The sequence below is a fragment of the Somniosus microcephalus genome, chromosome 9, assembly GCF_052327205.1.
Source record: "Somniosus microcephalus isolate GS21.2 chromosome 9, FLI_Smic_1.0, whole genome shotgun sequence".
Lineage (NCBI taxonomy): Eukaryota > Metazoa > Chordata > Chondrichthyes > Squaliformes > Somniosidae > Somniosus > Somniosus microcephalus.
Genome location: NC_140995.1, coordinates 51,834,180 through 51,856,073, shown reverse-complemented (window position 1 = coordinate 51,856,073; position 21,894 = coordinate 51,834,180). Strand labels below are relative to the sequence as shown.

The window sequence follows — 21,894 nt, the reverse complement described above, 5'->3', positions numbered from 1 at the left end:
GGCATCCTCCTCACAGCACACACGCCCACCCAGCTTTGTGTCGTCTGCAAACTTGGAGTTATTACATCTAGTTCCCTTGTCTAGATCATTAATATATATTGTGAATAGCTGGGGTCCAAGGACCGATCCTTGCGGTACCCCACTAGTCATTGCCTGCCACTCGGAAAAAAAGCCGTTTATTCCAACTCTTTGCTTTCTGTCTGCCAACCAGTTCTCTATCCAAGTCAATACCTTGCCCCCAATCCCATGTGCCTTAACTTTACACGCTAATCTCTTATGCAGGACCTCATCGAAAGCCTTTTGAAAGTCCAAATACACCACATCCACTGGTTCTCCCTTATCTATTTTACCAGTTACATCCTCAAAAAAATTCCAGTAGATTAGCCGAGCACGATTTACCTTTTGTAAATCGATGTTGACTTTGTCCGATCCTGTCACTGTTTTCCAAGTGCCCTGCTATTACATCTTTTATAATGGACTCTAGCATTTTCCCCACTACCGATGTCAGGCTTACTGGTCTGTAATTCCCCGTTTTCTCTCTACCACCTTTTTTGAATAGTGGGGTAACATTAGCTACCCTCCAATCCATGGGTACTGTTCCAGATTCCATCGAATGTTGGAAGATGATCAGCAATGCATCTACTATTTCTAGGGCCACTTCCTTAAGTACCCTAAGATGCAGATTATCAGGCCCTGGGGATTTATCGGCCTTCCATCCCGTCAATTTCCCTAACACCATTTCCTGACAAATACTGATTTCTTTCAGTTTCTCCCTTTCATCAGACCCTATGTTCCCCGACATCTCTGGGAGATTATTTGTGTCCTCCTTTCTGAAGACAGAACCAAAATATGTATTTAATTGGCCTGCCATTTCTTTGTTTCCCATTATAAATTCCCCTGATTCTGACTGCAAGGGACCTACGCTTGACTTCACTAATCTTTTTTTCTCTTCAGATATGTATAAAAGCTTTTACAGTCCGTTTTTATGTTCCCTGAAAGCTTACTCTCATATTCTATTTTCCCCTCTTAATTAATCCCTTTGTCCTCCTTTGTTGAATCCTAAACTGCTCCCAATCCTCTCAGGTTTACTGCTTTTTCTGGCCAATTGATATGTCCTCTCCTTGGATCTTATGCTATCCCTAATTTCCCTTGTTAGCCACGGTTGAGTCACCTTTTTTGTTTTATTTTTATGCCAAACTGGGATGAACAAATTCTGTAGTTCATCCATGCGGTCTTTGAATGTTTGCCATTGCCTATCCACCGTCAACTCTTTGAGTGACATTCCCCAATCAATCCTACCCAACTCGCACCTGAGACCATCGTAGTTTCCTTTATTTAAATTCAGGACCCTAATCTCTGAGTCAAATACTTCATTCTCCATCTTAATGAAGAATTTTATCATATTATGATCGCTCCGACCCAAGGGGCCTCGTACAACAAGATTGCTAATTAATCCTTTCTCATCATTACATAATAGCCAGTCTAAGATGGCCTGATCTCTAGTTGGTTCCTCGACATATTGGTCCAGGAAACCATCCCATAAACACTCCAGGAATTCCTCCTCCACAGTATTATTACTAATTTGGTTAGCCCAATCTATATGTAGATTAAAGTCACCCATGATGACTGCTGTGCCCTTATTGCACGCTTCTCTAATTTCCCTTTTAATGCCATCCCCAACCTCTGCATTACTGTTTGGAGGTCTATATACCACTCCCACTAACATTTTCTGCCCCTTGGTATTTCTCAGTTCTACCCATACAGATTCCACATAATCCGCGCTAATATCCTTCCTTACAATTGTGTTAATCCCCTCTTTAACCAGCAATGCTACCCCATCTCCCTTTCCTTTTTGCCTATCTTTCCTGAATATTGAATACCCCTGGATGTTGAGTTCCCAGCCTTGGCCACCCTGGAACCATATTTCCGTAATCCCAATCAAATCATATTCGTTTACCTCTATTTGCGCAGCTAATTCATCCACCTTATTATGAATGCTCCTCGTATTAAGACACAAAGCCTTCAGGCTTGTTTTTTTAACGTTCTTAGACTTACTAGAATTATTATTTACTGTGGCCATGTTTGATTTAAACCGTTGATTTCTCTGACTGCCACTTTTGTTTTACTCCTTCCTATCTTTTGCTTTTATCCTTGTTTCCCTTTCCTCTGTCTCCCTGCTCAGGTTCCCAACCCCGTGCCATTTTAGTTTAAACCCTCCCCTAGAGCACTAGCAAACACTCCCCCTAGGACATCGGTCCCGGCCCTGCCCAGATGCAAACCGTCCGGTTTGTACTGGTCCCACCTTCCCCAGAACTGGTTCCAATGTCCCAGGAATTTGAATCCCTCCCCCTTGCACAATTCCTTTAGCCACGTATTCATCTGAAATAACCTTCTATTTCTACTCTGACTAGCACGTGGCACTGGTAGCAATCCTGAGATTACTAACTTTGAGGTCCTATTTTTTAATTTACCTCCTAACTCCCTATATTCAGCTTTTAGGACCTCATCCTGTTTTTTACCTATATTGTTGGTACCTATATGCACCATGACAACTGGCTGTTCACCCTCCCCTTCCAAAATGTTCTGCAGCCACTCTGAGACATCCTTGACCCTTGCACCAGGGAGGCAACACACCATCCTGGAGTCTCGTTTGCGGCTGCAGAAATGCCTATCTCTTCCCCTTACAATAGAATCCCATATTACTATAGCTCTACCCCTCTTTTTCCTCCCATCCCGTGCAGCAGAACCACTCCTGGTGCCAGGAAGTTGGCTGCTGCTGCCTTCCTCTGATAAGCCATCCCCCTCAACAGTATTCAAAGTGGTATATCTGTTTGAGAGGGTGATGTCCACAGGGGACTCCTGCACTACCTGCCTGTGCCTACTACTCTGCCTGTTGGTCACCCATTCCCTTCCTGCCTGTGCAACCTTTGCCTGTGGTGTGACCAACTGCTTAAACGTGCTATCCACGACGTCCTCAGCATCGCGAATGGTCCAGTATGAATCCAATCGCAGCTCCAGCGCCGCAATGCGGTCTGCTAGTAGTTGCAGCTGGATACACTTCATGCACACATGGTCGTCAGGGACACAGGAAGTGTCCCTGAGTTCCCACATAGCGCAGGAGGAGCATACCATGGGGCCGGGCTGTCCTGCCATGACTTAACCTTTAATTAATTCAAATTAAATCGAATCAAATCAATCCCACCAATTATACTACAGTTAAATGATATAATTAAGGGCCCTGGTTTAGCAACAGTCCCCGCTACACCACAGAGAGCTTAGAAACTATAAACCACAGAGTTTAAATTTTTTTAAAAAGAGAGAAATACTCACCAACCAATCACTTGCCTGCTTTCTGGTAACGTCACACTTCGATTACTTTTTACTTCTCCCTCCCTTGGAGCTTGGAGATTGGTAAACCTACCTGAGCCTCGCCGCTGCTTTTAAACCTCGCCGCCTTGCTCCTCGCAGGTCCGCCGCCGCTCTGAGGCCTACCTGAGCCTCGCCGCTTTTATCCCGCCGCTCAGCCGCCTCGTTCCTCGCAGGTACGCCGCCGCTCCCCAAAAATGAAGTTTTAGGTGCAGCAGAAATTAGATTGAAAGATCATTGACAAAATAGCAAATTAAGATTCCAGGTGCAAAGATATTAAGACCTGTTCTCCACACCCACCTTGGCTTCCCTGCATAATGATTTCACGAGACACAAAGGCTGGAATTTTCCTTAACTTGGCAGGTCCGGTGCGGCAGGTGTCCGTGGCGGGTTGTGACCCCGCTGCTGGCTCCATCCAACTGTAGAAAATGAACTTAATGGGGCCTATTAAGCCTACCCAGCGCGTTACCCGGTCCAATGAGATGGAGCGGGCCTGGTGATGTCATGCATGACTCTTTTTAAGCCGGGATTCTTAAAGGGACCATGGCCGCATTAAATTTTATGTTTAACCTAACATAGTGAGTGTTGAATCTTTACTGTACAATATAATAAAAGTTATATATGAGTGACAAAGAAATATTTAATTATCATCATGACTCTACATATATAATCAAGAACATAATTTAAAAAGTACATTAAATGGAAGTTATTGGTGCTTTAGTCACAAATCTATAGACTTTTGTATCAGTAACTGACACAAATAAAAGATGTGTGTGTATAGGTAATACATAAAATTAAGCAAGTTTTAAATATAATTGTAAAGAGGTGGATTTACATCTTATGCAAGTTCAGCAGAAGAACTGCGGAATCCCTGACAAACAGTGTAAGTGGTGCTTACAATGTGTTTCTGGGATTTCTGCAGCTCTTCCATTGAAGTTAACAATGGACAAGTGAGAGAACCGTTGCAGAAATTCACCCTAAAGTTTCAGACTGAAAAATTAAATTAAGTCATATTCAGGGACTGAAAGAAATTGAACCAGTGAAATGAGTGATGAGAATGAAATTGTGACGGTTGATGACTTGATTTAACGTGTAACTGGACAATCATAGTATACTGTGTGAAAAACCTGTCCAGAAACAGCACACACATTTATTGAAATGGTATATGTCATTTTTATAGTGCAGATCAATTCACTGCAATTACTGTTCAGTTAGAAGGCAACAGCTGAGAATGACCAGTGAAAAATTAACATTTGCCAGTAGCTTTTCAAGTAGAACAGAATCTCCATCAATCTGTTAGCTGACGTAATCAACATGTTTTTATTTTGGTTGGTTTTTCATGCTGTCAAGTAATCAGCTGGAGCAATGGCCATGGAACTCCCGCCTCAGGTTGACAGACGTGGTTCCCGCCCGAGCTGCATGAATCCCATGGCCATGCACGGAAATTTAGCAAGTAGGGGGGAAAAAGGCTCTTAAGTGCCTGTAAAGTACCTCATATTGGATCCCCCACCACTGCAAGTTGGATCGGCTCCAAGCTGACATGCACATGCAGGAAAGGCGTGTGGGAGCGAGTTGACAGCGGGTTCCCAACCACCTCAAAATTTAGCCCAAAAACGGTTTTGTTGTTTAATCATTGCCTGGTGTAAAATGTCTCAATTCTACCCGAGTGCCACTGTCTGCATTTTTGTCATTGTGCTGCCCACCAAATGACACCGCTCCCTGCTACTTACTGTTTTTTTGAAAAAAATGTGCTACCTCTTGTAAGAACATAAGAAATAGGAGCAGAAGTGGGCAATTCGGCCCTTCGAGCCTGCACCGCCATTGAATAAGATCACGGCTGATTTTATACTTAAACTTCACCTTCCCGCACTATCCCCATATCCCTTGATTTCCTTAATATCCAAAAACCTATTGATCTCTGCCTTGAATATATGCAACGACTGAGCCTCCACAGCCCTCTGGGGTAGAGAATTCCAAAGATTCACAACTCTTTGAGTGAAGACATTTCTCCTCATCTCAGTCCTAAATGGCTGACCCCTTATTCTGAGACTGTGACCCCTAGTTCTAGACTCCCCAGCCAGGGGTGACATCCTCCCAGACTCTATCCTGTCAAGCCCTGTAAGAATTTTATATGTTTCAATGAGATCACCTCTCATTAGTCTAAATTCCAGGGAATATAGGCCTAATCTCCTCAATCTCTCCTCGTAGGACAATTTCCTCCCCCATCCCATAAATTAGTCTGGTGAACCTTTAATAATAATAATAATAATAATCAGCACGGTGGCATAGTGGTTAGCACTGTTGCCTCACCGCGCCAGGGACCCGGGTTCGAATCCAGCCTCGGGTGACTGTCTGTGTGGAGTTTGCACATTCTCCCCGTGTTTGCGTGGGTTTCCTCCGGGTGCTCCGGTTTCCTCCCACAGTCCAAAGATGTGCGGGTTAGGTTGATTGGCTATGATAAATTGACCCTTAGTGCTAGGGGGATTAAATACGTGGGGTTACGGGGATAGGGTGGGATATGTGTTGGTGTAGGGGTTATGAGGATCGGGTGGGATATGTGTCGGTGCAGGCTCGATGGGCCGAAATGGCCTCTATCTGTACTGTGGGGTTTCTGTGATTCTGTGAACTTTATTGTCATTGTTAGTGCACAAGTGCAGTACAACGAAATGTAAGCTTGCGGCTCCCGAGAGTGTACATTTTAATTAAGACATTTAACATACATTTGGCTTGTAACATAAACATAAACATAATAAAGTGCATTGACAGATGTGCAGGCTTTAGAGTTTATTAGCAGAGTTCAGTAGGATGACAGCCCTGGGAAAGAAGCTGTTCCTAAATCTGGTCGTGCGGGTGCGAATGCATCTGTAGCGTCTCCCAGATGGCAGGGGGGCGAACAAACTGTGGCTGGGGTGGGTAGGGTCTTTGATGATGGTCAGTGACCTCCGTAGACAACGTTTCTGGTAGATGTTCTCAATGGTCGGTAGCTGGGTGCCGGTAATGCGTTGGGCAGTTTTGACTACCTGCTGCAGGGCTTTCCAGTCATAGGAGGTACAGCTGCTATACCACACTGTGATACAGTTCGTCAGGATGCTCTCTATTGTGCAGCGGTAAAAGTTAGAGAGGATCCGGGGTAACCGGTTGCATCCTTTCAGCCTCCTTAGGAAATATAGGTGCTGCTGGGCCTTCTTCACCAAAGAGGAGGTATTGAGGGACCAGGAGAGGTCTTCCGTGATGTGGACTCCGAGGAACTTAAAGCTGCCCACCCTTTCCACCACAGCCCCTTGGATGTGGATGGGGGTGTGTCTTCCGCCTTTAGACTTCCTGAAGTCCACAATGATTTCCTTGGTTTTCTTGATGTTAAGGGCCAGGTTGTTGTCGGCGCACCACTTCACGAGGTACTGGACCTCCTCCCTGTAGGCTGACTCATTGTTGGTGATCTGGCCTGTTGCACTCCCTCTAAGGTAAGTATATCCTTCCTTAGGTAAGGAGACCAAGACTGTATTCCAGATGTCGTCTCACCCAGGGCCCTATATAATTGCAGTAATGCTTCTTGTACTCCAATCCTTTTGTCATAAAGGCTAACATACCATTTGCTTTCCTAATTGCTTGCTGTACCTGCATGTTAACTTTCAGTGATTCAATACAAGGATATCCAGGTCCAATGTTCCCTGTAATTTTTTTGGTGCGCGGTCCCTTTAACGGGCTGTGCGGTGCATTCAAATTTTCGCGCATGCGCGGTTTCTTACATTGAAAAGCTGGTGAGCGGCTTGCGCGGGACCTCCAGACTGCTGCAGTCGGCGGCTACGCATCTTCGCGGGAACCTTGGCAGGTCCCTCTGAAAGCCAGCATTTCCCAATCTCGCACCATTTAAAAAATATTCTGCTTTTCTATTTTTCCTACCAAAGTGGATAACTTCACATTTCTCCATATTCTAGCCCATCTGCCATGTTCTTGTCCACTCACTTAACCTGCCTATATCCCTTTGCATCCTCCTCTCAACTTATTTTCCTGTCACCAATTGGGAAAAATGGTGGTGGTGGAGAGCGCAGATTACTTGCACGCTCCCAATGCTATACTAGTCATTGGAGCACTGAGCTGCTTTGCCAATATGTCAAGGATTAGCCTCATTTTAAAATAGATAATTGACTGTAGATCAGTGCTATGTTCATTATCTTTTTTGTATGTGTCCAATTTCTTTGTCTTTATGCAAGCGTGGTGATCAAAACTGGACACAACATTCTCTATGTCCGCAACTACTTTGGATTCTGCATATCTGTGCACCTCATAGTAATTGATGGCATAATTGGCCAACTCTGGTCTACAGATGACCTCTTGTTTTTGGGATGTGGGCATGATGTCCTGAGGGCATTAAGAGTCAGTCATGTAGCATGGGAGTAGAGTCAGGTGGGCCAGACTGAGAAGGAATGCCAGATTCCTTTCTCTGAAGGAGATTTTAAAAAGAATGAACTTGCATTTATATAGCGGCTTTCACAACCTCTATGTTCCAAATTGTTTTACAGCCAATGAAATACTTTTGAAGTGTAGCCACTTGTAATGTAGGAAACGTGGCATCCAATTTGCACACACAAGATCTCACAAATAGCAACGAGATGATGCCCATATAATCAGTTTTAGTGATGTTGGTTGAAGGATAAATATTGTCCAAGACACCCAGAGAACTCCCTTGCTCCTCTTCGAATTGTCTACCTGAGAAGGCAAACAGGGTATCGATTTAATGTCTCATCCGAAAGATGGAACCTCTGACAGTGCAGCACTCCCTCAGTACTGCATTGACGTGTCAGTCTAGATTATGTGCTCAAGTCTCTGGAGTGGGACTTGACCCCGAAACCTTCAGACTCCGAATCAAGTGCTAACACCGACAAGGCTGATTAGCAAGTCAGTAGGGTTTTTATAACAGGCTGCCAACTTTCTTGGTTGTTTTTTTCTGTTGCAATAAATTTAACTTGCCATGTGGAATTTGAACTCGTGACTTCTGGGTCCAATATCATCGCTAGCAATATACCCCTAAATATTTGGCAGGTTTTGGATTACTGTGCTATCCCAAAAAAGCATAAATCAGTAATCCTGTGTTCAAAATTGTTTTGTTTTAAATATCAGTATTTTTGGTGCTGTTAGTCCTGGTGTGCTGCGCTACATGGACTCCTTTCAGTGTCATTCTATATTGTTTTGAATAGCTATGGTGTATTCTACTTTTAAAATTGGTGAAGGCAACCTGTGCATCTTTTTTCTACATGCATGGATCAGTAACAGATGCAGTCTCTTGATAGAAAAATTACATTCACCCATGGCTTAACATCTGTGCCGATTTTCCTGAAAGATTGATTGCGGATGGTGGGCAGTGGTGTTTTACACCTGTTGTTGCATGCTGTCATGGCATTGAATATTACTTTTCATTTGAAACTCATTTTTAATTGGCCCATTAAAATCTTCTTTTGTAACATTTTAGTTGGCCGATGTGAATGGTTTGAATCAGTTTTTTTTTTAACCAGTGCACTGAAGATTAAAGTTTTAAACTGAGCAGCTAATTGTGTCAGCTCGGTGTTTTAGTTTGCAGGACGAACTAGTTGGGACAAATCTCCATTCTTGGGTGAGTCACTAGGTGGAGTGTCTTGTGGTACCTGTAGATTGAGGAGACAATCGTATCTTGGAATGTTTCCTTGGTGTTTCTGCTGTAACAGTATTAATGGTATCCATGAAGAAATCTAGACTGGACTATTCAGAACCCAGTTGAAGGGTTTGCATGGGATTCAGAAGATCACCTGAAGGAGAGACACTGCCTCTGCCCCATGTAAATGTTTTATAAATTATGTTGAGTAAATAGAGTTGTTGTTTCTCAGAACATAATTGCTATTCTCTTGTTACAGCCTTGTACTCCATCATCCTGTTTTGTGTCTTCCTGTGGATCCCGTTTGTCTACTTCTACTATGAAGAGAAGGAGGAGGATGATCCCAATAAATGTTCTGTAAGTTCCTGCAAAATGCTTAAAAATACAGATTCTTGGCTTTCTACATGGTGTTACCAGCGCTCCAAGGGTTAGATTATGAGGAGAGATTACATAAACTAGGCTTGTATTCCCTGGAAGATATAAGGTTCAGGGGTGATTTGATTGAGGTTTTTAGGATTTTAAAATATTTAATAGGGTAGATAGAAACTTTTTCCATTGGTGGAGGAGTCTAGGGCAAGGGGACATAACCTTAAAATCAGAGCGAGGCCATTCAGGAGAAAGTTAGGGAACTTCACGCAAAGGGTGGTGGAAGTGTGGCATTTTCTTCCACAAAAAGCAGTAGATGCTAGCTCAATTAATTGATTTTAAATCTGAGATCGATAGATTCTTGCTAGACAAGGGAATAGAAGGGTATGGAGCCAAGGCAGGTGGATGGAGTGAAGATACAGGTCAGCCATGATCTCATTGAATGGTGGAACAGGCTTGAGTGGCTAAATGACCTACTCCTGTTTCTATGTTCTTAATAATGTGACCTCATTGTTTACAGTCATACTACTTGGCCACCGTGAGGCTGTTGGGGCAGAGTGATGTAATCATGTGTCTCCCTCAGCAAAGGTTTCTCTTTGTTATAGTAGTTGAATAGAGTACTCCTGAACTGGAATACAGCTGTGCGCTTTCACATTTCTATAACTTGTTATATTATGTTGGCAGCAGCATCTGCTGCCAATGAGAGGGTTACTATTCTGTGCATCAGAATGAGTTCTGTTGGGTATTCAAGGAGAAACATCCTTCATGTGGGAAAGGAAGAAATGTCTCCTTGATAGATGACTCCTACAATCAATCCATCACTGTTGCAAATTGAAATAGCATTTTCTTAGCTAAAGGCATGCAGATTTCTGCAGCTGCCTAAATCTGTAGTCCATTGTTTTTTTGTGCAATGAATATGTAAAGTTTTAAGAAATGGTTTGTGAACTGTTTTTCATAGGCTGCTGCCAAATTGTGTTCCGAACCAATTTTATCAAAAATAATAAAGCTTCAAAACGTTCTAGGTAGAACATAGTTCAAGTTTCAAGAAAAAAAAAACTTGCTAGCTACACAGAACCAAACTTTGCCTTGTGGATACTGAACGCAGGCACCTTGTGTTGCTAACATGACCCTCCTTTTCACCAATTACTCTTTTGACCATTTAAACATTAATTATGCCAGAGATATCTCTCTTCCCCTCACCACCCCCCCACCCCCCGATAATCCCAACTGTCGACTTTCTGGATGTCTCAAAGTACCAGTGGCACCATATTGTCTAGATTGGGATGTCCAATGAGCAGCTCGCAGGCTGTGTGATGTCTGAGCTCTGACAATCTGGAAAATCACATCACATCCGATTTCAAAGCCTAACCAACTCGGCCCTATTTGTGCTTCTATTTCATCTTTGCTGATTTTGTCCTGTTTGAATTTTGTGGGCTTGAAGATTTATAAATAGTTTTCCTTGGTGCTGTTGCATCATTGGCGGATAAATTCTAAATCAGAACACCTGAATCTGTTAGTATCGGCAACTTGAGATGTATACAGATTGATGGATTCAAACTTTAGATTTGCCCTCTGTGGCTTCATGTTTACAAACCTATGGATCCCACAGAGAGAAAAGGTTTGGACAGCTCTGATCTAGATTTGAAGAATTTTTCTTTGTGTCAACTGTATCTTCATGTTGGTTTTGATCTCTGAATAAAATAGTGAAATTGGATAAAATGCACAGAAGGAGCAGCAACAGTTTCCCCGTGACTTACATTTGATGCATTTAAGGCAAGCTAGATAAGCACGAGGGAGAAAGAAATAGAAGGTTATGCTAATGGGGTTAGATGGAGAGGTGGGAGGGGGCTCGTGTGGAGCATAAATACCAGCATGGACCAGTTGGGCCGAATGGCCCGTTTTTGTGCTGTAAACTCTATGCAAATCTAAGGACAGTTTTTTTTTAAACTTAGTACCAGCGGTTGTCAAGGCAATGGGATCAGGTCAGAGCCTAATGAAGATGGAGCTGCAGCATGCTTACTACTTTCACATTTTAAATAGTGTCACTAGCAGCTTTCAGATTAACTTTTTTTTTTCCAATGAATTACCAAGTATGTGATAGAATCACAATATTGGATGAAGAATGTAGGTCTTGAAAGGGGCAATACAGTGAAAACCTTCATAACTCTCAAGTATTTCAGTTTTGAAAGCTCAACTGTTAGGATAGTGTGCTGTTAGTTAAATCAATATTACCACCGAGTCTCTACTGTTTCTAGTACAGCGATAGTTATGTTAGTAAGCCAATTGTACCTACCCAGCTATATAAGGATTGCAACCTCAGAAATGGACACCAAACTCCAGCTGCAATGCACTTAGCCACCTAAGTTGACAAAGTCAGTGATAATGTATGCTGTTTTTAGATTTTCTTTTCAAAAGTAGGTTTACTTGGAGAATTGACATGCTGGGTATTCTGCATCTAGGCCTTAAGGTCCCTTTCTTTTCAACTTGTCCAGTTGCTCCTGCTATTAAAAAATCAGAAAAATGCAACTCTCACTTATGGTTGATGTTGATATTGACCTTAATTGCTTCTGTTCTTTTCAGCAAGTGAAGAATGCACTGAAGTATACCATGGGTTTTGTGTTTGTCTGTTCCATCCTTCTCTTAATTGGGTAAGTTTATTGGAATAAAAGGCAAAGTTTTTGTTTGCTCTGTGGGGGTGTGTATTCATGTTCATGATGCTAAATTGCTATCTAAATAGTGAGTTCTACAATTTATCCCCTTTTCTCCCCACCTCAACTATCACATATTTAGTGTCTTAAGGTGCATTTAGGCTACAATTACAGCATCTGCAAAGCAAAACTTGCATTTTATGCTGTGCCTTTTTACATACTCCAGATTGCCTAATGTGTTTACTTTTGAAGTGCAGTCACTGATTTTAAGAAATGTGGCAGCCAATTTGCTCACAGCAAGGTTCCTCAAACAAACCAGATAATTTGTTGGCCAGGATATTGGGAGAGATATCCCTGCTCTTCAAATTGTGCCTACTGAGCAAGCAGACAGGAATCTTGATTTGATGCCTTATATGAAAGGTAACACCTCCACAATGCTGTACTCCCCCAGCATTGCACTGAAGAATTAGCCTAGGTTATGTACTCAAATCCAATATATATCGGAAATAGGATGGAGCTCGGTGATGATAAAACACCACCTGACTGCATGATCTGCAAGCCCAAAGCCGAGTGAATTTCAGAGACGGGACTTGTCTAATCAACTATTAAGTCCAGTTGTATATATTCAAAGGGATGTGGAATTGAGCTCAGAAGAGGGAAAGTGACCAAACTCTTTAAATCAGAGTGGCTGGGGAATATGTGGAGCAGAACGCTCAGAGAGGCAGAGCATGTCAGCAGATGCAAGTGGGAGCTTGATAAATTTTGGTGAAATAAGTGATCGAGGGATATAAGAGATCGAGGATAGTACAGAATTTTTGAATTTTGGGACCCTCCAGATGGTCTCTTCTGGTCCTGTACATTCTTCGGCTTGTGTACCACATGGTGACTAATGGCTGAGTCAACACAATGGCTTTATCCAGACAAAGTGGATGTCTTCTTTTCCTGGATGCTGCTGACACTGCTCAGAAACAAATACAAGGAGGTAACTACTTCATCTCTTCCTCCATGCCCCAGTACTCCATCCCAGGGAAGTGCCTGGCCGGTCCTTAGTGCCCTCTCTACAGCAGTGCAGCTGAGATCAGGATTGTCGGTGAGAACCTACCCCAAATATTTGAAACTTAATTATTCATCTTTGGGCTCAAGAGTGCTAGACATCATGTCCTACTTTGCATTCCTTCTATTTTTCACCTGCAGCATTATTGATTAATGCTGAGGCAAGACTATTGTGTTCATACTAGCTGCTGCAGCTGCCCCCCACCACATGATATAATAAAACTGTTAAGATTGTGCTATGTCGCAACCCTTTTTTATTAAAAACAAGTTTTATTGAGGTTCATTTGTTTGTCTACTGACAAATGTGTTACAATTTATTTAAAATTACAATGAAACTGTACCAAACATACAACCATGCAAAATCTTACTGTGACAGTAGTTCAGTAACATTTGTAGGAGATAGCTGTGTTGATTAGAGTAGTGAGTAGGGGCACAATACTAAATTAATATGCCTCAAATGCAGCCTAGGATTATCTGAACCAGACTATCCTAAACATTGAAGTAGAGAAAAGGCTCATTTGGCAAATTTGAATCTGTAGGATCCAAAAACAGAAAACAATAGCGACTGGCTGCAGAGGTTTAGTAATTTTACTAAAGAATAAAAATACAGAAAATAAAAATCCACCCAAAAAAGGGAGAAGGGGGGAAAATTAGAAGAAAAGTTAAACAACTCTTGTCTGAAAGCCTACTTTTTCTAGTATTTCTCTGATCAAATATTGTGGCATGATCTTGATCCACCAGGGCACTACCTTGATTCCAGGTTTAACCCTGAAAGGAAGACTATGCAATAGATATATATATTTGTTAATTTGTAATACCATGAGGTTACTCAAGCATGTAGTGGTGGAGAATATCCCACTCTAAAATGGCTGTAGAATGAATATGACAGCAATGTATAAAATTGTACCACATTTTCCACAGTTTCTCAAACAGATGGACCATGTCCAGATCCCTGTTGGAGCTTCTGTACTTAATCACCTTTAATATAGCAACTGTAACTGCAGTGATGCAAGAACAACGTTTTTTTGTCATCCATCTGTTCTCGCAAACCTTGATTAATGGCTGCTGCCAGGTTAAACCCCTCTATTTAATCTGCAAGTTCAGTGCACTACATTTCTCTTTCAATAAAATTACTCCAGAAGCATCTCTGTATGCTCCTTGTTTTGATGCAATATTTAGTTACAATAACTTATCCGATGGGTGATCATTGGTGTAATCAGGAAATTTTAATTTTGTCTGCAATTACTTAATACTGTATCCGGAGACTGCCCCTGTGCTGCACCACATAATGGTGAAATGCAGGTCTTACACAGCAAGCTTCTCATTGCGGCCGAGTTGCCAATGTAGGGGGTTTTGGTGGTTGGTTTTGGGGTTTTTGCCTGGTCAGTCAGCCGTGTGTCTGAGCTGTTCCAGCCCCGTGCGGTTCGAATCGCTTACCCTTTGGTTCTGACCGCCGGACTTATTTCAGTAGCGATATAGACAAAACGAGACCAGTGGTTTGGTGCAAAGAAAGCCAATGTTTTATTGAAATGAAGGATAAATTGCTATACAGTTTAAAAAAAAAAATAATAATAATAATAATTATGAATTACAGCACACTTTTACTTTAACGGGGAGGAGAAAAGAAGACGGACACATCGAGGGAAAATTGACTAAAATTACAATTTAACAAAATCCCCCATTAATTCCCATTATACCTACACCTATCTAGGTTGCCTTGTAATGGGCCAGGAAGTTTATGCTCACCAGTCTACGATGTTGAAACGCCTGCTCCGTGCCCTGCAGTCTGCCTTGGATTTTTCACCGCCCGAAGTAGAGATACCCCAGTAATTCAAAAGTAACTGCTGGTATTCCACTTCTTTGGGCGGGCTGTGACATTCCTCTTGAAGGCAGGGCACCGGAGGCGAGGCGGTAGAGAGAGAGAGAATGGCATCCTGAGGGGCTATCTTTATACCCCATTTGGGAGCCCTCATCTTCGCGCCCAAATCTGGACGTCTCTGGGTTGTACAAAAGGGACCAATCTGTCCCCATTGACTGTAATGGGTTTGAATGCGTTTCCCATTCGTTTAACTGGTCTGTGAATGGAGCTGACCAATTTGAAATGTCCCACTGATTTCTCGAGTGCTGGGCAAACAAACCTTAAGTGTTCGGTAAACAGTACTCAAGTGTTTGTGTAAACAATCCTTTGTCCTGTGGTCACCGTCCAACCGCAATTGATTGACAGCTTCAAGTGCTTAAGCCCTTGAGTCAACACTGCTGAGGGCTTGTAAACAAACAATCCTTTGTTCCGTGTTGAAAACTTCCTAAACCGCAGTTGATTGACAGTTTCAAGTACTCAGAGGCTGGTATTTTTTTCAATCCTTTGTCAGCCAGTGATGGGAGATATTCAGACAGGCTGGCTTTCTCTTTTGCCATGAGGCCTGATAGCCATCTTTGATGTCCTGGGTTTTTAAGGTACATTCCAACCAGGTTTTCGTTAATAAAAATAATCTTCGGGGGCTGCTGAAATTTTGCAAACCTTACACCAAGGGATCATTAAATATAAGATCGTCACTAATAAATCCAATAGGGAATTCAGGAGAAAGTTCTTCACCCAGAGAGTAGTTAGAATGTGGATCTCGCTACCACAGGAAGTACTTGGGGTGATTAGCACAGATGCATTTAAGGGGAAGCTAGATAAGCACATGCGGGAGAAAGGAATAGAAGGATATGCTGATAAGAGTTAGATGAAGTAGGGTGGGAGGAGGCTCGTGTGGAGCATAAACACCAGCATGGACCAGTTGGGCCGAATGGCCTGTTTCTGTGCTGTACATTCTATGTAATATGCATGTATGTAAGTTGCTGAGGCGAGGACTTTTTGCATGCCAGCTAGGGAAAGGCAAATAGATAAAGGAAAGAATCAGACTGTCAGTCATCCTAGACTCCTTGTGCACGTTTCAGTGGCTATAAAGCATCATGACAGAGGCTTGGGAGTGAGCCTTTTGGTAAAGATGAAGAAATTTCTGTCTATATTCTGTTTCTTATCTTGCTGTATTATTTTGTTGCTGCTACCTATGTAAGAACAGGATAACTGGTAATGGTGCACAAGAAACACGCTAAACAGTTATATCTTGGACAAGCTAGCAGGGCGACAGCTATCTTTAGCAGAGACTTGTCTGTTTCAGTATGTCCGGTTGGATGAAGCGGGGTGCACACTGTGTGGATGTTTCAGTTTCCTTAATCTCTGCCAGTCTACAAGCAACGGGATATACCCAAGCACGTTTTTGGAGGAAAGGGAGTGCCACCAGTTTGGAAAGTTGCAATCCTGTTAACATGGAGTTATTTGAAGCACCTCATTTGTGCTTTTGTTTGTTATGCTGTTGTTACAGGTATAATCCTAACAAAAGGATTCTTCCTCGTCTTTCTTACTCTCTTTTCTCCCCTCTTCCACCCAAACCTGGTAATGGTTTTTCTTTTTTTCCCCAAATCCTTGCCATGCATATATCTGAGAGGATTGATTGCAGATCTACTCCATTCACAGAGGCTTAGGGTGATTTATAGTCTATTTTCCCCCCTCCTTTACAGGTGTTTGGATAACATAAGAACATAAGAAGTAGGAGCAGGAGTAGGCCATACGGCCCCTCGGGCCTGCGCCGCCATTCAATAGGATCATGGCTGATCCAAACCTAGACTCGCGTCCACTTCCTTGCCCGCTCCTCATAACCCTTCATTCCCTTATCAGCTAGGAAACTGTCTGTCTATTTCCTTTTAAAATTTATTTAATGTCGCAGCTTCCACAGCTCTCTGAGGTAGAAAATTCCATAGATTTACTACCCTCTGAGTGAAGAAGTTTCTCCTCATCTCAGTTTTGAAATGGCAGCCCCTTATTCTAAGATTATGCCCCCTAGGTCTAGTCTCACCCATCAGTGGAAACATTCTCCCCGCATCCACCCGATCAAGCTCCCTCACAATCTTATATGTTTCGATAAGATCGCCTCTCATTCTTCTGAATTCCAATGAATAGAGGCCCAACCTACTCAACCTTTCCTCATAAGTCAACCCCCTCATCTCCGGAATCAATCGAGTGAACCTTCTCTGAACCACCTCGAGAGCAAGTATATCTTTTCTTAAATATGGAAACCAGAACTGTATGCAGTATTCCAGGTGTGGCCTCACCAGTACCCTGTATAACTGAAGCAAGACTTCCCTGCTTTTATACTCCATCCCCCTTGCAATAAAAGCCAAGATTCCATTGGCCTTCCTGATCACCTGCTGTACCTGCAGACTAACCTTCTGTGTTTCATGCACCAGGACCCCCAGATCCCTTTGTACTGTAGCACTTTGCAGTTTCTTTCCATTTAGATAATAACTTGCTCTTTGATTTTTTCTGCCAAAGTGCATAACCTCACACTTTCCAACATTATATTCCATCTGCCAAATTTCTGCCCACTCACTTAGCCTGTCTATGTCCTTTTGCAGGTTTTTTATGTCCTCCTCACTTACTGCTTTCCCTCCCACCTTTGTATCGTCGGCAAACTTGGATATGTTGCACTTGGTCCCCTCCTCCACATCGTTAATATAGATTGTAAAGAGTTGGGGTCCCAGCACTGACCCCTGCGGAACACCACTAGTTACTGATTGCCAACCCGAGAATGAACCATTTATCCCCACTCTCTGTTTTCTGTTAGATAGCCAATCTTCCACCCATGCCAGTATATTACCCCCAATCCCGTGATTTTTTATCTTGTGCAGTAATCTTTTGTGTGGCACCTTGTCAAATGCCTTTTGGAAGTCCAAATACACCATATCCACTGGTTCCCCTTTATCCACCCTGTTTGTTATGTCCTGATGTAATTTCCCACAGCGAAAGAATTGAGATTGGTAGAGTACAAGTCAGGATATTGTGCTAAAGCTGTATACCTTGAGCATTGTCCAGTTTTGGTCATGCAAAATATGGTAGGACACAAGGTAAAACATTCAAGCCCTGGAGGTAGTTCAGAAAAGAGCCCAATATCAGAGTCCTGAGCTCTGGAGGGTAGATTAGAGAAACTTGCACTCTTGGCCTTGATAGAAGGTGATTAAAGCAGAACCATATAGAAGTATGCAAGATATGAAATGGTATGTTTAAGGTAAATATTGGTCATTGCTTTGAGGTAGTTAATCTTGAGGTACTTTTGGACCCTTTTTCGACAGTATGATCTGGTGACTAGACTGTTCTTTTTGGATGAATGAGCTAAATGGTAGCCTTTATCTGCAGTCATCATGTAATTGTGTTATGGAGGCATTGTAAACTGTAGGGCACAATATTAACAACTTATTCCCCCACTTCACTGATTTGAAATTGAACTATTAACTTTCCGATCCTGGATATTTTTAGTGTAATTTACACTATCTTGATTGCCACACTTGACTATCTTGAAAGAGAGCCATTTCCTCAAGTTGTAGTTTCACTTTCCTAAGTTCCTATTTTCTTTTCATAAAAGTTGATTAGTGCTCAAAACTTTAAATTACTATATTCAAGTAATTAACTTGCAAAATCTCCTAAAATAACTTCTGCCACAATTCACCTGGTAGCAGTGATTGCTTAAGGATTGTAGGTAATCTAGAATACAAGCTGATATTAATAAACCACCGTCCTTGGGTCGCACACATAACAGCAACTCTTAAATATGGCAAACATCAACATGAAAGTGCATCTTGCTGTATCCATTAAATGTCTGTTAATTTTTACAAGGATGTTGCTAGAGGAATACTTAATCAAATGATTTCAGCAAAAAGTAGATGTACCTCCATCCCAAATGCTTTTCCACCCTCTTTTTAAAATGTGTCTTGTAGCTACCCTGGGACAATGTCCTGGAGCAAATTGTTTGGGGGATGCTATGTTCACTAAAGAGAATTGCTTTCCTTGACTGCTGAGTTATTTTGCATGTTTTTTTGCAAATGTAACCACTAGTATAAAAACTGGATGATTATGAACAATGGATATTCCTTTTTAGAGAATGGATGGACTACTGCCTTGGCTGCAGTGGAATCCACAAGTGTAACAACAACAACATCCCAAGGCGCTTCACAGGAGCGTTATCAAACAAAATTTAACACTGAGCCACATAAGGAGATATTAGGGCAGGTGACCAAAAGCTTGATCAAAGAGGTAGGTTTTAAAGAGCGTCTTAATGGAGAAGAGAGAGTTGGAGAGGTTTAAGGAGGGAATTCCAGAACTTAGGGCCCCGGCAGCTGAAGGTATGGCCGCCAATGGTGGAGTGATTAAAATCGGGATGCTCAAGCGGCCAGAATTGGAGGAGCACAGATATCTGAGGGTTGTAGGGGGTGGTGTTTGACATGTACGCCCAGTCAGTTATGCCTCTGACTGTTTATGAGCGGTTCGAATCGCTCCCACGCCCCTGGGTTCTAGACACCGGACTTAGGTACAGGCGGCGATACAGAAAAGGCTCCACTAGACAGGTGGTTTGGATGTAAGCAAAACTCAAGATTTTATTAAACAGAAAAAATAACAGTCTTATGAGAAGTTACTGGTGTAAAATTACAGGCGAATACAAACAACTATACTTATACAGGGAATGGGGAACACACGGCACATCAAGGGAAAACAACTATTTTAACAATCCCCTTATCCTTATCCCAGCCCCTATACCTAACTAGATTAAGCTATGAGGGGCCAGAATTTATGCTCACCAATCAAAGATCTGCTGAACTCAAAACAGCGGTGGGGATGGGGTTCACTGTTTGTGCTCTCTGGAGCCTGCCGTCGTCACGTGGTCTCCGGGTGCTGCAAGGGTGTTGTCCAGGTACGAGTACCCCAAAGTTAAGTCTCTGCTTGGGTACTTTGCCTTGCAGGGATGGCGGTTCCTCTTCCTCGGTCGGCGGTTGAAGTTTATATGAAGATAGTCACAGGTTAGCTGAGACTGAAGGCTTGATCATTCGAAGCTTGTCTTCAATCGTCTTCCTCAATTCGTCTCCTCAATTCGTCTTGCCTCCTCGCCTCGTCGCGTCCCGCCTCGCCTGACCTGGATTGTCCGTGTCCACCCGATGCAATGCCTGGGTGTTTCCAGATGGAGTGCGGAAAAGGCACGGGCAGAGGCCAGGGGGTAAGCGCGGGATGGGGAAAGAGCAGCAGCCACGAGGGCGAGGAGCAAGAAAAAGAGGCCAGAGAGAAGAGAGAGATTGCTACCCGGGGCCTTCAATCATACTCCTATGGATGGCCCTTATCTGCGCGCCAAATCAGGTTAGTTCTTTGTCTTAACCTTGGTGGGCTATTTTAAATAATGGTAGCAGTCTATGCTAACTGTTTTTTGATGGCCGGTAATCGCATCTACTGGCCCGATAGTTGACTTGTTTCGTTATGAATACACCTTGATGGGTCTGTCCAGCCTCGATGGCTTCCTTAATCTGTTTCCGATTATTTATGCAAACTGCTTGATGGCCTTAACTATAGGCCTAACTGGGTTTAGATTTGTCTCCAATTTGGTCTAATACATAATTTAAAGTCCTGTCTGGTTTTCAAAATGCAAAGTCTCTCTTCACAGAAACTGCAGCTTTGGTTTCGATTTCTCCACAAGCTGCCTGCGTCGCAGAGTCCAAGTTTTTAAAAAATCTCTCAGGCTTTCTGCCACGAGGCGCGGACGCCATCTTGGGTACCCTTTTTGATTTAAAATGTCCACGCAGGGTCCCTTTTATTAATAATAACCTTTGGGGAAATGTAGAAATTTTGCAAATCTTACACTCCTCCCTGTGATACTAAAACTTGCTTGAAGTATCATACTTTTAAGGTGAGCAAAATTTTTCCTGACCCTCCATAGTCAACCTTCCCCTTGTAATTACCTATCTAATATACCCACGACACATGCACTTCCCATTCCGCGAAAATGTAGTGTACATAAGCATACATAGGATAAATTACAGACTTTACACACATCCAAGCACGGAGGGGGTCCAACACCCCTGCACCACTTGGTACACACACATCTTTATTAAACGCGTCGCAAAAAAACAACAGAAAAACCTTTATTAAAAATAACAAACAAAAACCAAAAATCTTTCATTACAAATACAGGGAAAAAGACTTAAACAGGCGTATCTCCCTCCACCTTTACATAATGTTCCTTCCAGATCCTCTGGTTTTGGAATTCTGACCACTGACCTTTTCCCTTACATTGAATGCAAACTAAATACAACACTATCCCTAACTGACAAACCACGAGCATGTGGTAAGCCAGTCTGATCCACGAAGGGACCTCTATAATATTGAAAATGTCCCACCAGTGTGGAATCACAATATCCAATATCTTAGTCCCTATCTCTACTGTTTTCTGTTCGAGAGTGTAAAAATGTTTCTGCGAAACTATAACGGCTTTGAGTATTTTGGTAAGGTGTTCAGGGAGAGGGGGAATTTCGTAGCCGAAGTGTGCTACGTACTTTTGCAAATTCGTAAAATTCTCCTTCACAGTGAGGTGAACAGTGGAGGGTTCAGGATTGGTTTGCTCCTGGGCCACTTGAACTTCTGCCACGGGTTTAAAACAGAAGCTGCTGTCACTAACCGGACACCAGCTATGCTGTCCATGCTGGTAGTGGGACGCGCCGGTGGTGACGCAATATGTCCCACCTATATATGCTACATGCGGGGTAACATGGCCTTGTGCCATTGCCTCCATGGTACAATTTATAGGTTTCGCGCCAGCAACTCTGAACCCACACTGCGGTTTTGAATAGCCATTCAAGTGCTGGGGACACAGGATTCTGTGTGCTCCCCGGCTCCGGCACCCTGAGAGGTCAGTACCTGTCATGGCGTGCTCCCACTTAATGACGTAAGGCGGGACTGCTGTGAAACGAATGTGTGCA

General features: G+C 42.8%; 1 protein-coding gene across 3 annotated transcripts in view; it reads left to right on the top strand.

Moving 5' to 3' along the window:
• The window catches only part of lmbrd1 (LMBR1 domain containing 1), a 351,792-nt gene that overhangs the window by 138,087 nt on the left and 191,811 nt on the right, over positions 1–21,894 (top strand). For all 3 annotated transcript variants that reach the window (XR_015079486.1, XM_085996567.1, XM_085996566.1), the window contains exons 4-5: positions 9,252–9,349; positions 11,939–12,006. Coding sequence is in view for 2 of the 3 variants with exons in the window: in XM_085996567.1 (XP_085852693.1) it covers positions 9,252–9,349; positions 11,939–12,006 (166 nt within the window). In the remaining variant the exon portion in view is untranslated. The remainder of the gene's footprint in view (positions 1–9,251; positions 9,350–11,938; positions 12,007–21,894) is intronic.